The sequence below is a fragment of the Sciurus vulgaris genome, assembly GCF_902686455.1.
Source record: "Sciurus vulgaris genome assembly, chromosome: 2".
NCBI classification, from domain to species: Eukaryota; Metazoa; Chordata; class Mammalia; order Rodentia; family Sciuridae; genus Sciurus; species Sciurus vulgaris.
In genome coordinates this window covers 36,596,360-36,611,547 of record NC_136462.1, presented here as the reverse complement: position 1 = coordinate 36,611,547, position 15,188 = coordinate 36,596,360, and the positions used below count along the sequence as shown (strand labels likewise).

General features: G+C 32.4%; 1 protein-coding gene across 1 annotated transcript in view; it reads left to right on the top strand.

The window, feature by feature from the left end:
* GPHN (gephyrin) overlaps nt 1-15,188 on the top strand; it is a 709,158-nt gene that overhangs the window by 348,179 nt on the left and 345,791 nt on the right. Inside the window, 1 exon segment of the mRNA XM_079127200.1 lies at nt 9,957-9,995. Within this exon segment, the coding sequence (XP_078983326.1) occupies nt 9,957-9,995 (39 nt within the window).

Sequence of the window (15,188 nt, the reverse complement as noted above, 5' to 3'; positions counted from 1 at the left end):
AAGCCTAGTGTACACTTATATCTCATGTACTCATTCATTCCTGAAGCTTTTTGTTTTTAATCCTTATTATGTATCCAATGCCATGCTGGTTGCAAGAGTTAAAAAGTGAGTAAGTTATGGTCCCTGTACTCAAAAAACTCATCATCTAACACAAGGATTGACCAACTGGCCATAGGCTAAATCCATCCTATTGCCTTTTCTGCATGACTTGTGACCTAAGAATGGATTTTATATTTTTGAATGACTAGAAAAAAAAATGTAAAAAGAATATTTTGTGACATGTGTATATTATTTGAAATTTAAATTTCAGTATTTGTAAATGAAGTTTTATTAGATACTGCTACTCTCATTTGCTTATGTATTATCTATGATTCTAATACATGAATTGAGTACTTGCAGACAGGACTATTTAACTAGAGAAACCTGAAGTATTTGCCATCTCACCCCTTGCAGAAAAGTTTGCAGACCCTGATCTATTAGATGGCAGTAAGTCATCTTTATTCATTTTTTTTTAATTTTCCTACTTTTATCTTTTGTTCTTTAGTAATGTGAAATGATGTTAGATTTCTTTAAAAAAATTTTTTTAATTTAAATGGAGCAAAGGAAAAATATCTTTTTGCCCTATCGAAGTTTATTGCCTTATTGCCTCTATAGACAGTATAAAATAACAAAATAAAATATCCTTTATTCTAAATAATGTATAAAATATTGAAAGTTCAAAATTGACGAAATTGATTTAATTACATAACACTGCACACATTAGTTTTGAGGCTAAACTTCTTAGCATTGCCTCCTAACAAAAGTGGGTTGCTGGACTGGGGATATAGCTCAGTTGGTTGAGTGCTTGCCTCACATGCACAAGGCCCTGGGTTCAACCCCCACCACCAAAAAAAAAAAAAAAAAAAAAGTGGGTTGCTATAATTGATCATTATAAAGTAATCTTACAGAAGAAGAAATTGCAAAAATTTTAGCAAACCATAAATTTGATATAAGGAATATTCATCTTTATGTATATGTAGAAAGCACCAATCAAAAATAAACAAAGGAACGAAAAAGAAAGAAAAAAAACAGTTTCTTATGACTGATATTATGGAAACAAAAAGTCATCTGACAAAATGGCCAATGTGAGTAGGGGAAATACTCAAATTGTTATAAAAAGGAAGTGTGAATTCCTATGGAAAAGACTATGAATTCCCAAAGGCATGTTGCTTATAACCTACTTTAGATTTCTTTAGAACAGATTCCTATCTTAGCTTTTCTACTAATATTTTTCATTTAGGTAGTTAGGAATGTTTTTCATGTAAATGTCAAATTTCTAATATGAAGAAAAGAAAATGTATTTATTTTATAAATAATTTGTTGATATATATATTTTTCATAATTTTTGGTATGTATGCTATATGTCGGGTATAATTTTGTTCAGTCATTAATTTTCTTTCTTGTAATGCTTAAAAAATAAGAATATTGTGTTAGGCACTGAGAAAAAGTCAAAACTAACCTGTTACTAACTACATATTAATGATGCTCAATTTGTTACTTTTGTAAAAGTGAGAATTTACATTTAAGAGTTCACCTAAAAGTTACCATCAGACATTTTCATAATCAGAAAAACTCTCCTATATTGTAACAAAAGCATAGGATAAACAGTATGTTTAATAATTTGTTTCTGAAAGAAAATTTGATCACTAAGATAGATCATTTACATTATATGGTTATTTTCAACTGCATATCAATGCTCTAGAAAACATTTATTATTTAACCTGCAAAATGTCATATACTGATACTAGAAAATATTGGGGTCAGAGTTCCAGAAATTGAACTCAGGGGCACTCAACCTCTGAGCCACATCCCCAGCCCTATTTTGTATTTTATTTAGAGACAGGGTCTCACTGAGTTGCTTAGCACCTCTCTGTTGCTGAAGCCAGCTTGGAACTTATGTCCTCCTGCCTCAAACTCCCATGTTTTGGAATCACAGGTGTGTGCCATTATACCTGGCTAGAATATTTATACTAGAAATACTGTGAATATTCTTTTATAGTTCTAGGATTATTTTAAGTAGTAAAATACCTGTTATGCAGAGTGAAACTCAAAATAACATAATGAACTAGGGTTTTGAGTTAACAATATGAATTTGAATTAAACAATTTGAATTTAACAATATGAACTTGCCAGCAAAACAGAATACTATAAACCCTTATTTTTGAAATATTTAGAATTAGATTGAATAAAATACACATCCCTCTATGATCAGATTTGATGGTTATAGTTGACATCATTTTAAACCTCTCTTCCTGTAATATTTATAAAATAGTTCTGAACACCATGTTACACCTTTTCTAAACATATTGGAATTCAATATGGTATAATGGAAAAAATTAGGTTAGACAAACCTGAATTTGAAAACCAGTTCTACCACTTACTATGAAATCCAAGTCACATTAACCTTTCAAACCTTAGTTTTCTTATCTGCTAACTTAATACCTATCTCTCAGAGTTTTTGTTTCTAATAATTGAGATAATAAAAATAACCAATAATAAAAATAGCACATATATAACACCATGTATCAAAAGCTGTTTTAAGCATATTTTAACTCATTTAGTTTTCAAAACAGTCATATGAACCAGGTAGTATTGTCATGTCTACTGTAAAGATGGAGAAGCTGAATACAGATATGCCCAAGATTATCCAAGCTAGTAAGTGACAATAAGGCATATACAAAGATCTAATGTAATGCCTCTCAACTTTACAAACACTCAGTAGGTGTTCATTTTTATCTTTTTTCTTCCTTGTTTCATTAATAATAGCACCTATGATCTCTAGAGATAGTAGCTTCAAATACTTCTACTAACCCTTGTACTTCTGGAGACTATCTGGTAAACATATCTATTAAAATATTAAAATGTCTATTAAAAAAAAGAATAGCAGTCAACATTTCCCCACTACAACTTTAAGGCATGGAATAAAGTTATAAGAGTAAAAATTTCTATAATTATGTGATATGAAGAATATAGATTATTTAAACACTTGGACCTGGTAGCCTCCTACCTCTAAAGGTTTCAGTATGCAGAGTTAATTAGGAACATATATATCACAACCAAATCTATTAATTTTGTTTTAGATCTATTTATTTTGTAGTTTTAAATTCTTGGATGTAGTTTGATAGAGCTTGGATGTGTAAAAGGATAGCCTTTTGGTAATAGTTCTCTTTTATAACTAAATTTATTTTTAATTAATACATAAAAACATAAAACATACATATTTATGGGGTACTATGTGACATCTTTTTAAAATATTTTTAGTTGTAAATGGACATAATATCTTTATTTTAATTTTTTATATAGTGCTGAGAATCTAACTCAGTGTCTCACACATGTTAAGCAAGTGCTCTTCCACTAAGCCACAACCCAGCCCACTTATATGATATCTTAAAACATGAATGCATTGTATAATTTTAAACCAGGTTAAAAAATAATGTCCCTCACTATATACAGGGTTTATAATTTAAAATAATTTTTTTAGTTGTAGATGGACACAATATCTTTATTTTTTCTGTGGTGCTAAGGATCGAACCCAGTGCCTCCCATGTACTAGGCAAGCACTCTACTTCTGAGCCACAACCCCATTATCTATTACATTTGCATTATCTATTACAAAGCAATGTATGTTTCAGAGCACACACATACTTATAACCTTCTAGTTTTTTAAGAACATCATTCATTGTCTTTGTTCAACTTCACAAATACTTAGGAAGTACCTTGCCCTTTATTGAGCATAGTGCTAAAGTACTCCTAAAATGGTCAAATAACAAATCAAGAAAATGTAAACCTAGTAATGAAATGGTCAACCAATTCAGGCCAAAATTTTTCTTTAAAGGGAAATATTAAAAGAGAATTGAGTGTGAAATTTTATGAAAGTAGAATTTAAACAAATAATTGAAAGAAAGAAATAGGATTCTCATTTGGAGAGAAGACATCACTGATGGGAGTAAGGAGAAGAAAAATGTATGAGCAAGATACATAGGAATATAAATGTAAAATATTCCTGGCTAAACAGAAAATTCACCTTTGTATAGAAGGATGGATTCAAGATCTATGTTGTTTTCCTTCTTTCATATAGCAGGTAGGGTGGTACCATATGTAGAGATGATAAAAAGTAATTGTTGTTATTCAAAGATACCTTGGAAACTACAACTCCTAAGTCCACTGTCAGGCAATACAGTCACTAAAATCAGGTCGACAAGACTCACTTAAAATAGCCTGTTTAAATCTAGCATTTTTCAAAGGCATGTCAATACTTTCCTCATCAAAGCTTACTTCAGTCTTCTTGAAGATGGTTTCATATCCTGGTTTTACTCAGTCCCCAGCACTGTGGGAAAAAAAAGGACAGTGAGTTCTGCTTTAATCCACGAATCAAGTAATTCTCCCCACTATTATTTAGGTGCACATTTTAAACTGCTGTGACACACCAAGTTTCAATTTTGTCATTTGGGAATCTTTTGCCAATATTTCTCTCAGAATCAAGACAATCAAGAAATACTTTATCATAGATTTTGTCAGTGCTATAAATGGTTCATAGTTACATAATGCTGCATATAGTTAACTTATAGTTAGCACTTTATATAAAATTACAAACTTTATAATAATAGAGAAAATCACAATATCTCAGAGTTTGAGGAAACTAAATACCATCATATTTAAAGCTCTAGCATGCCCTTTTTATCATTCCCAGTCTTTACCTGAACATCTCAATCACTCCTTCTTCCATCTGAGAGTTCATTGCTCAGACAATTCTAATTGTTTCAGAGTCCAAATATATCAAACTGAAATCTGTAACCTTAATATTTCTGCCTACTGGTTCTTATTCTACACTTGGCAATGCACTAAAATTTAAATTGCTCTTTTACAAGAAAGTATTTGAAGTGAAATATTGCACTTTCCCTTTAAGTCCATTTACTTTTATTTTTACGTTCATTTTGTTCCACCAGCCACAGACTTTCCCAATGTCCATACCCTCTACTATATTTATACATTTAAAAAAATACAATCATATAATGGTTCTAGGGGGGAATTATAAGCATGAATTTATATCATTTAAATAAATAATTAGGGTAATAAGTTACCTTGCATTTAAAACTGTTAATTTGAAACGGTTCTATTCCACATACCAACACTAAAGAGAAAAGTACATTGTTCCTTCAGGTCACAGTTTGGGAATTTTGAAAATGAGACAAAACTAAAAATTTCATATATGAAAAACCCACAAATAAAATCACATCATAATTATTCTTTAAATATGTCTTAATTACATGCCTACTCTATACCACAATATGTTCTCAGCTTTTATGGTGCCATTATGGGGAAGAGAGATTATACCTTGAGTAAACATACAAATAAATTAAATACAAATTATGGCAAGTTCTCTTTCTAAGTGGAGTTTTAACTAGAAAAATAGTATTCTCTATCTATTTATGAAGCAATATAATATAGTGATTAAAAGCACAAACTCTTTGGATTTGAACTTCAGGTCCAAATCTGACATTACAAAACTTAAGTTTCTCTTTGTTTTCTTATGTCAAATGAAGGAGTACGAGTACATACTTAATACAACAGTTATGTGAGTTAATATAAGTAAGACAGTCCATTTTTGTTGCCAAAACAAATACCTGAAACTGGGTAACTTATAACGAAAAGAAATTTATTCAGTTCACAGTTTTAAAAGTTGAAAGCTGAAGATCAGGTAGCCTCACTGGTTCAGCCTCTGCTGAAGAACTAAGGACATCATCATGGTGGGAGCAAGTGAGGAGAGGTCACATTGTCACAGAGAAGCCAGAGAGGGATTCAGCCATCACCCTCAGGCTTTTATAACAGCAGACTCTTGAGAGAACTCAGGGGTCACTTTGAGGGCAGCTCCCCCAATAAATTCATCTGAGGACCTCCCACTAGGCCCCACTTCTTAAGTTTCATACCATTTCCCAGTAAGGACCAAGCCTCCAGCACATGGTCTCTTGGGGTAATAACTCATATCTAAACCATAGCAGGCTTTAAAAACCATATATGCTACATAAAGATTTGAAAATTTTTTGATTATCTGAAATAATCATTCATTATTACTCCCTCCATTGAACATTTCTATTCTTTGTAATATAAAAAGAGCTTCAGCTTTAAAATTAGTGGATAATTGCTTAATAAATATTAAAAGATTTTCCTGTGGAGGCAAAAAAAAAGCAGAATTATAACTAAAGACAATAGCATAGTTGTGGAAAAGGAAGTAATATCAGAAAGGAAATAATAAATGCTTATTTTACCTTAGATTTTTCACTGATAGACGCTTGAAATCATCATTCCAACTCACCCTTCCAAGCCTACTGTTATAAAATGAATGGAGGCTGCCTACCAGAATACCTTGGTTTTACAAAATACATGCTAACACATTGACAATAAAATGTAATTAAGTATTTTGCAATTTAAATGCTAAAAATATTTCAATTTCAAACAATGGTAATACTATACAATTCCTTTTAAATGTCTTTCAAGAACAAACTATTAAACAAAATTTTAAAAATGAATAAATGCTAAAGGCAGATTTATCTCAGAGTCTTAATCATAAAGATTTTAATATATCCTTTCTTCATTACTTTCTGAAAGCAAGAATATAAATTCATCTCTGTGTATTAGATATCCACCTATAAAATGGCCATGTTACTTTTTACACAAAATGTAGTTAGGTGACAACAAATAGGTTTATATCTGTCAGATACTGTGAACTCAGAATATCACTGTATTAGAAGGGCAGAATACATATAACTTTATGTTTTTGCCTACTATAAGAGGAAACTGGTAGTGGGTCAGAAAGTGAATTCAAATGACAAAATAAAGTATTTGGAATTATTCTAATAATTTTATCAGTATTATTTGCTTATATTGGAGCCTGGGAAAAGCATGGTTGTTCGAGTGGAGAAGAAATGTCCAGTGAAGGGAATAACCATTAATAATCATTAATGACACACAGATGACAATTTTCAGAAGGGATCCAAGTTCTCTCACAATATGCTTAGAAAAAAAAGTATCAGTAAACCTCTTGGATGGAGTTTCAAGATGACCTGTTGTCAACTTCACCGAGAGAGGGGAAACCAAGATCAAAAGCAAAAATAGGGAAGGAGCAGTTGATCATGTGGGGAGTACTAATTGATACAAAAAGGAAAAAAATTATACTCCTCTGCATAGAATGAGGATAGCATTACAGTGATAGATGTTATTGGGATAATTTATCTTCCCTTAGCTTCTTCACCCCTTCCCATAAGTTTGAATACAGCAAATAATGTAATTTTTCCTCACATATAGTAATCCTCCATAATGAGACTTTATGGAAGGATAAGATAAGTCAGTTTTATTAGGATGTGGTTTTGGGTAGTTTTACAAATTTTTAAAATGCTTTTCTACAAAATGTATTTGAACCAATGAGAAAATAATTGTTAGTTTTAAATATTGTGTAAATGTAATGGAGCCCTATTATAATGTGTCACTTGCTTACTATAATTCAGGAATACCTGTATAGGCAAGCCCTATTATAATAAGATCACTTTAGTAATAACCCCATTGATGAGGTTCAAAAGTGAGTCACTTCATGCAGAGTTCTCACTATTGTTAAATATTGTTAAACATTGTATATTGAAGTCTGGATAATTATGTGATACTTTGATATGAGCTCTGTTTTTAGGCCTATTTACTTTCTTTTTCATTCCCTCCCCTTTTTGCCATTTTCAAGACTTACCAATACCATATCCTGTCCCTTAAAATGGTACCACTCTGGATAGATACTTGGATGAGTATAACCAGCAGGAATAAATAATATTTAGAGGAATGAGAAGGATGCTTTCACATAATATTGGCAGCAAATCCTAGTATATAGGCACCTTCAGAAATATGTCATGGATAACAGTGGCAACAGTATTATTAATAAGCTGTTGTTTATCTTTGCTCAAGCTTTAGTTATTATTCTTTGCCTTATAAATATAAAATACCTTAGAAGAAGGGTTAGTAACATTATTTAAGAATCAGATGGTAAATATTTTAATCTTCATGGTCCATATAGTCAGTCACAAGTATGCAACTCTGCCAGCCCTGTAACACAAAAGCAGCCATAAATGATATAAATGAATAAGCCTGGCTGTTCTTCAATAAAATTTTATTGTGGACACTGAAATTGTATTTCATATAATTCTCACATGTCTTTTGATTTTTTTCAAATGATTTAAAAATGTAAAGATTATTCTGTTTGTGGGCCATACAAAAAATAAAAATAAAAAAACAGGCACTAGTCTGGATTTGGCCCATGGTCTATAGTTTGCCAACTTCTGCTTTAGAATATTACTGTCCTACTGTGCATTATATTCTCTGTTAATCCAAAAGCTCATGATATGTGAACTTTCAAAAGAATGTGACAAAATTTTGAGGTTAAGGAATGAGAAACCCCACAATAAATTAATATTTCCTGGGCTCAAATATGTAATAAACAGCAATATTTATGTATATATGATAGGCAGTGTTCAAGATGTTGGGGATATAACAATGAACAAAGAAGTCAAAAGTCCCTACCTGCAGAGGGGAGTGAAGGGAAGGGAGGGGATATGGGGGTAGGAAGGATAGTAAAATGAATCGAACATTATTAACCTATGTATATATATGATTATACAACTGGTGTGGTTCTACATCATGTACAATCAGAAGAATGAGAAGTTATATTCCTTTTATGTATAATATGTGGAAATGCATTCTAATATCATATATAACTAATTAGAACAAAAAAAGTCCCTACCTTTATGGAATTTACATTTTAATGAGAGAACAAACACAAATGTAAGAAAACAGATCAAATGCGTAGTATTGGAGATGATAATTCCAGTGAATAAAAATAAACTAGGGAAGGAGTTTAGACAGTTTAGGCAGGAAAGAGCATTATAATTTTAAGTAGGCCATCCTTCAAGGAAGTTACATTTGAGCAAAGACCTAAAGGAGAAAAGAGAAGACTCCATGATCACATAAAATTTTATAACATATTTCTTATAATGGAGCAGATGCATGGCATGACCTGACATTTTAGTAGGGAAACCAGTTAGAGAGCTATTAAAATAATCCAGGTGAAAAATGATAGTGACTTAGACAAGAGGAGTAGATTATTGGAACATTTTGAAGGTAGAAGAAACAGAATAAGAGAAAGAGTGAAGCCAGATAAAAGATGCAGTATTTGACCTGAGCAATTGAAAGGATGAAGTTGCCATTTACTGAAATAGAGAACAGTGTGGAAAGAGTAAGTTTGAGGGAAATAAGGAGTTTTGCTTTGGTCATGTAGACTTAGATATCTTAGTGGAGATGTTGGATTACAGTTAGTTACATGCATCTGGAGTTCAGAGGAAAAGTCTGGGCCAGAAATTTTACTTTTTATAGTCATCAACATATAAGTTGAATTGAAATTCAAGACAACTGATGAGACCACCAAGGTATTTACTGGTATTACAATGTATATTTGGTATTACTTCCCCCAATTCATTAATCTACTTTAAAAGAGGTAGGTAGTTTCTAGTAATTGACCCTCTGCTCACTCACAAAAAGTGGGACGAGTCCCACTGAATCAGAAACCCAACCTGCACAGAAAGTACCATTAGTTGACATTCCTCAGATTTTGCCATGATGTAAACATGGGAGTGAATTTTCCTAAGTACCTCCTTGCTGGAAACTGTTTGCACTGGAGGTAAGTGTGAAAGGGGAGGTTGTGGGGAATGATGGGGTGAGGGCTTCCTAAACCTTTCTCAGACCTCAGAAATGGTTGATTCTGAGGAATGGAGAAGGTTCAGGCTGGTTCTTATTTCCCTGAACCAGTTTATACAGCCCTAAATTTGACCTGCTTTCCTCAAACTGGGAATCAGAAATCCCTTTTCTCTTCTGTTTTTCTGCTGCAGAAATTCCCAACATTCCCATTTTGTGGGCTCCAGAAAGGGGTAAGCGAAGACTTCAATCCCAGCCAATCATTTCCAGATTAATAATTTTTAGTGTTTTGGTTTCTTTTATCATCATTAAAAACAATGCTTGGACCCATTTTTCCCATCCGTTTAATTTCCTTGTGGATTGTTATGTATCTATGTTCTAGGGTTATTCTATATCCCTGGGCAATAGAGTTCAAATCCATCTGCTATTTCCATTTGTGTGCTGTTCTCTTGTGGATTCTCATATGCAGTTTATGGATTACTGTTTCCTAGATGGAAGACACCCAATTCAGAGACTGTTTCTCAATCTCATCTTTTCCTGAATGGTTTTGTTCCCCTGCTGACAGCTTGTCACTGCCCTACGCAAATGCTTCTGATGATCTGCCATTGCTTCTCTACTGTTGCTTCCTTTGGATTTTGTCCCTCTTTGCCTCCACTTCACTCATCTGCTGAACAATTTGCATTCTTTACTCACTGATTCTTTGTCCATCAGCAAAAGCCTGGGCGCTGCCATATCCATCTGCTATTTTAGCATTTTAGTCTGCTCAGCATCGTCTATCTGCTTTCCTATCATCCACCTATTCTGTGACCTACCAAATGCTCTACCATCTGCCTGCCTGATCTTGCCCTGTCAACCCTATGCCTGTAATATTGTAAGTAGGTGCAAATTGTTTAGCACTTTGCTGTCTATTTCCACTTGCCTTGTGCCACTGAATTGGACTGCTGACTGAGTTTGTTTGACAATGGCCTCCTCTCTCTATTTGCTGCCCATGGCTGCCACATTAATTTACTTGAGACATTGCATTCATCTCCTATAAACTTGGCAACTTGCTGATTGGCTCATATTGCCTCCTTTTTAATATCCTGCATCTAGTAAATCACTGGCATTCTGCCTCTGTTGTCTTGTAACCCTGATCAGAATTTACCTCCAAGAAAAATTTTGCCTACGTATTGTCCAAACATATCTTTGAAATAGGAAAATGCTTTGCTATTTAACAGCCCAGTCCAGTTAACTCCTAAACTGATTTTTTAAACTCACTACCACCTGTCCTTCCTGCTTTTTTAAAAAAATACAACTTCACATTCTTCTCTTTGTTTAGGAACTTTTATTTTGTCTAAATCATTCATCACCCTTGCTTCAGTTATCTTTTTGCTTCATATGTTATGTAAATTTACTCTTTATTTATGAGATCTTTCACTTATTTTCCATATCCTAAATTTATTTTTTAATTTGTTTCACCCTACTTTTCAGGGTTTCATGAGAACAAATTACTCCTATTAATTTTATTCTTTTTAGTACAACCATAAGAATTTTTTGAAACTTTACAAGTATCATCTCTAAAAATAATAAATTTAATTATCTTATGCTTCTTTGTAGTTCAGATTAAAGTCACTTTCAGCCCTGCTCCATTTTTTCCTTTGAGAATATCATTTCTTAGCCTCCCCATAGCTTACATAATATTGTTTTTTGAAGAACCTTTTGATGTATTTATCTTTCTCTCCTTTTAAACTGTCTTTTCTTGTGTGGGGGTAGACTTTTGAAATTTATATTTTCCCATTATTTACAGAATACTTAGCATCTAAAAATAAGTTGTAATATAAAATTTTCTGCATTGTAAAGCTTGTAGTCTTACTTAAAAATGAAAAAATCAAACACAAGAAGCAGAGAATTGGGGGGAATTTAATTTGCAAGAGTCTGAGATATAAAGTAGAGTGTATGTGTGCATGCACATAATGTATGTATAAATGTGAGATGTTCTATGTATATCCACAACATTGTTGTGCTTCAAAGTGTGAAAAATCCTGAGTAACCATATTAAATTTTATTTTGCTTTTATAAAAAAAAATGGGAAAAGGAAAAAATAACATAGAAGCAAGTCTAGACAGAATTTTTTTATAATTTTACTTTAATAATGGAAATAAAATTAGTCAGTTTGAAGAAAAAACCACTTTAGGAAAGTTAATAAATTCATTTACTAACTTTAAAAAAATCATTTTATTAATTTTTGTTATATAAAGAATACATAACAAAACTATTTTAAGTGTACAATTCAGTGGTATTAGTACATTCAGTGACATTAGTACAATTTGTACAGCCATAACCACTCTTTTCAGAACTTTTTCATCATCCCAAACAGAAATTCCATATGCATTAAACAAAAACTCCCTTTTACTGCCTCCCCCAATTCCTGGTAAACCCTAATTTACTTTCTTAATGAATTTGCCCATTCTGAGTACCTCTTATAAATGAAACGTAAGTTTTGTCCTTCTATATGTGTCTTATTTACCTTAATGTTTTCAAAGATGATTTGTGTTTGAACATGTATCAGAATTTAATTCCTTTTAAAGACTGACTGAAATTCCATTGAATGTATATACCACAATTTGTTTATCAATTCATCTGCTGGACACTTGGGTGTTTCCACCCTCTGGCTATTATCAGTAATGCTGCTATGAACATTGGTGAGCAAGTATATTTTTCTTTCAGTTCTTTTGATTATGTGAGTAGGAGTAGATTTAGTAGCTTTTAATATTTTTGTCTGTTTCAGAGGAAATTAAATTAATAGCAAAGAGATCAGGGAAGTTATATAATTAACATGAAGGATGAATAAGTTCAAGATATTGTATTAGGAACAGAAGAAATTATACACTTTTAGGAAGACTAAAAGGGCCAAATGGTAAGAATTTGAAGATGCTATATTCTAATAAAAGGAAAAATTAAGTTAAAGTAACACAGATCTTAGATGATTGAAAGTTAGCAGAAATGATTCTGATGAAGGTTAAGTTTGTTGGTTCATTTTTATGCCAGCTTTAGAACAGAATGATGCCATGTCTTTGAAATGGAATAATGTGGATTTTTATAGAGAAGAAGTACACATTTGAACAGCTTGAGTTCAAATGACTGAGATGAAGAAAACTTGCTATTTAGAGGAAACATCAGTGGGAACAGGAATTAATTTTTAATTCAGTGGTCCTTCATCCTAGATACCCAGCCATCTACTGTATAGACTTTTCTTTGGAAAAAAAAAAAAAAAAAAAACATAGGCCCAACTCCCAGAGATTCTGATGCAGTAAGTTGGAGGTATGGTTTAAAGTGTGTGTGTGTGTGTGTGTGTGTGTGTGTGTGTGTGTGTGAGAGAGAGAGAGAGAGAGAGAGAGAGAGAGAGAGAGAGAGAGAGAGGAGAGAGAGAGAACAGATATACATTGTGAGTTAAATTGAAAACAATATTGTTGTACATCTTACAGGAATTACAAAAGTAACAAAGAATTGGCATTTGTCTTCAAGAAGTTTAAAAGTGGAATGGTTAAAAGAGGAATGGATGTATGTTTTCACACATTAATTCAATAATTTTTCTATGATTTTTATGTATTTCATTTACCTTTTTCTATTGAGGTTCCTCATCTAAATATAAAACTGAGTATTTTCTCAGTTCTCCCAAGTGTGATACATAAATTAGTATCATTCTGTTTGCATGGGAGAGAAGTTAATTCATTACATACAATAAATCTTTTAGAATTTGGTGAGAAACACTACTCTATATCATGTAGTTTGCCAGGTGTATGTGACACAGTTTTAAGACCTTGCTCTCAAGGGCTTACATTCCAGGACAGGAAAAATGACATTTAAGAAAAAATACATTTCTAATGTCCTGCACAAAATTTTGTTCTTCTAATTCTTTGAGGGAAATGTTCAGAGTGCTTGCATATAAGGAAATTCATTTACCACTTCTAAACATCACTGGTTGAGGAATAGGAATGTCTTCTATATTAAAATCTCATCAAGCCAGGTGCAGTGGTACATGCCTGTAATCCCAACAATTCAGTAGGCTGAGACAGTAGGATTGCAAGTTCAAAGCCAGCCTCAGCAACTTAGCAAGACCCTGTCTCAAAATAAAATGAAAAAAAAGGGCTGGAGGTGTGGCACAGTGGGTGCATGCCCCTGGGTTTTTTCCTAGTACCAAAAAAAAAAAAAAAAAAAAAGCCAACAAAAATCTTCATCACAGCCAATGGATTCTGACAATAATTTAAATGCCAGTAGAAGTCTTTAATTTTATTGCCTAGTGCTTTCAGTGACAGATTAGAGATTTCACTGGTAACTACTAAAAAACAGCATTAGCTAAAACCAGACATGTTAGTTGTACAGTGAAAGAGTAGAGAAAAGTTAGATTAGATATAAATAAATAACTAGTATGTATGAACTTGTTCTTGAATGTAATTGCAAACACAGTGAGAATTCTCTTGCCTTAAGGTACAGCTCTTGTAACAATCAATATTGACAGTGTTTGGAAATTTAATTTATCTTATCAATTAAAACTCACTTGAATTCCTGGTGTCAGAAGGTTCAGACTATTCACTAGATTTAAATTTTTTTTTTTTTTTTTTTAGTTCTGGATGGACACAATACCTTTATTTTATTTATTTATTTTTATGTGGTGCTGAGAATCAAGTCCCACGCTTCACACATGCTAGGCGAGCACTTTGCCACCGAACTACAACTCCAACCCTATTAGCTTTTATTATACACTTGATGAACTAGTCATCTAAACTTGGAATTTGTCCTCTCTGTGTGGATGTGGGCTCAAACTTGAGGCCTGTCAGTTTTCGTTTCTATTCCTCACTACTTCAGACCGATTTCTTTAAAGCTGCACTTAGGATAAGTTTTAATATCTGTTTTTCTCCCTTCTCCTGATTGTCCTACTAAAGTTGTTCATTTTAATGGCATAGTTATGGGAAGAGCAAAGTTCTCATGTCAAGAGAAAAGCACTAAAATGGAAATTGCATCCAAATTTAGCTTGTTTTCTTAACAATAATGAAAAACTTCAAAAGATTATTCTTGTGTTCATTCTGGAAAGCATTTTAAAGTTTAAAAAAGTTTTTGCAGATATTTTAAAGGCCTAGGATAAAGGAAAACATAAATAACATCATTTATTAATAATAAGTATGCTTTTTTTCTTGTAATCTCTGAGCTCCTGATTTTATTTCAAGGAAAGCTAAACTTAAAGTACAGTTGTATAATGTGTTTTCTTTGTGTGAAAGTTAACCTGCAAAGGTAATATATCTATCTAACTGTTAGGCTTCAAGTCTTTTTATATTTGCTAACAAAAATCCTCTAAATTCCTTGCAATCAGGCAATTCTTGGTAGGCAACTACTCTTAAACAGATCAACATCTAATTTTTCTTTTTTCCTCCCTCTCTACTCAATGATAG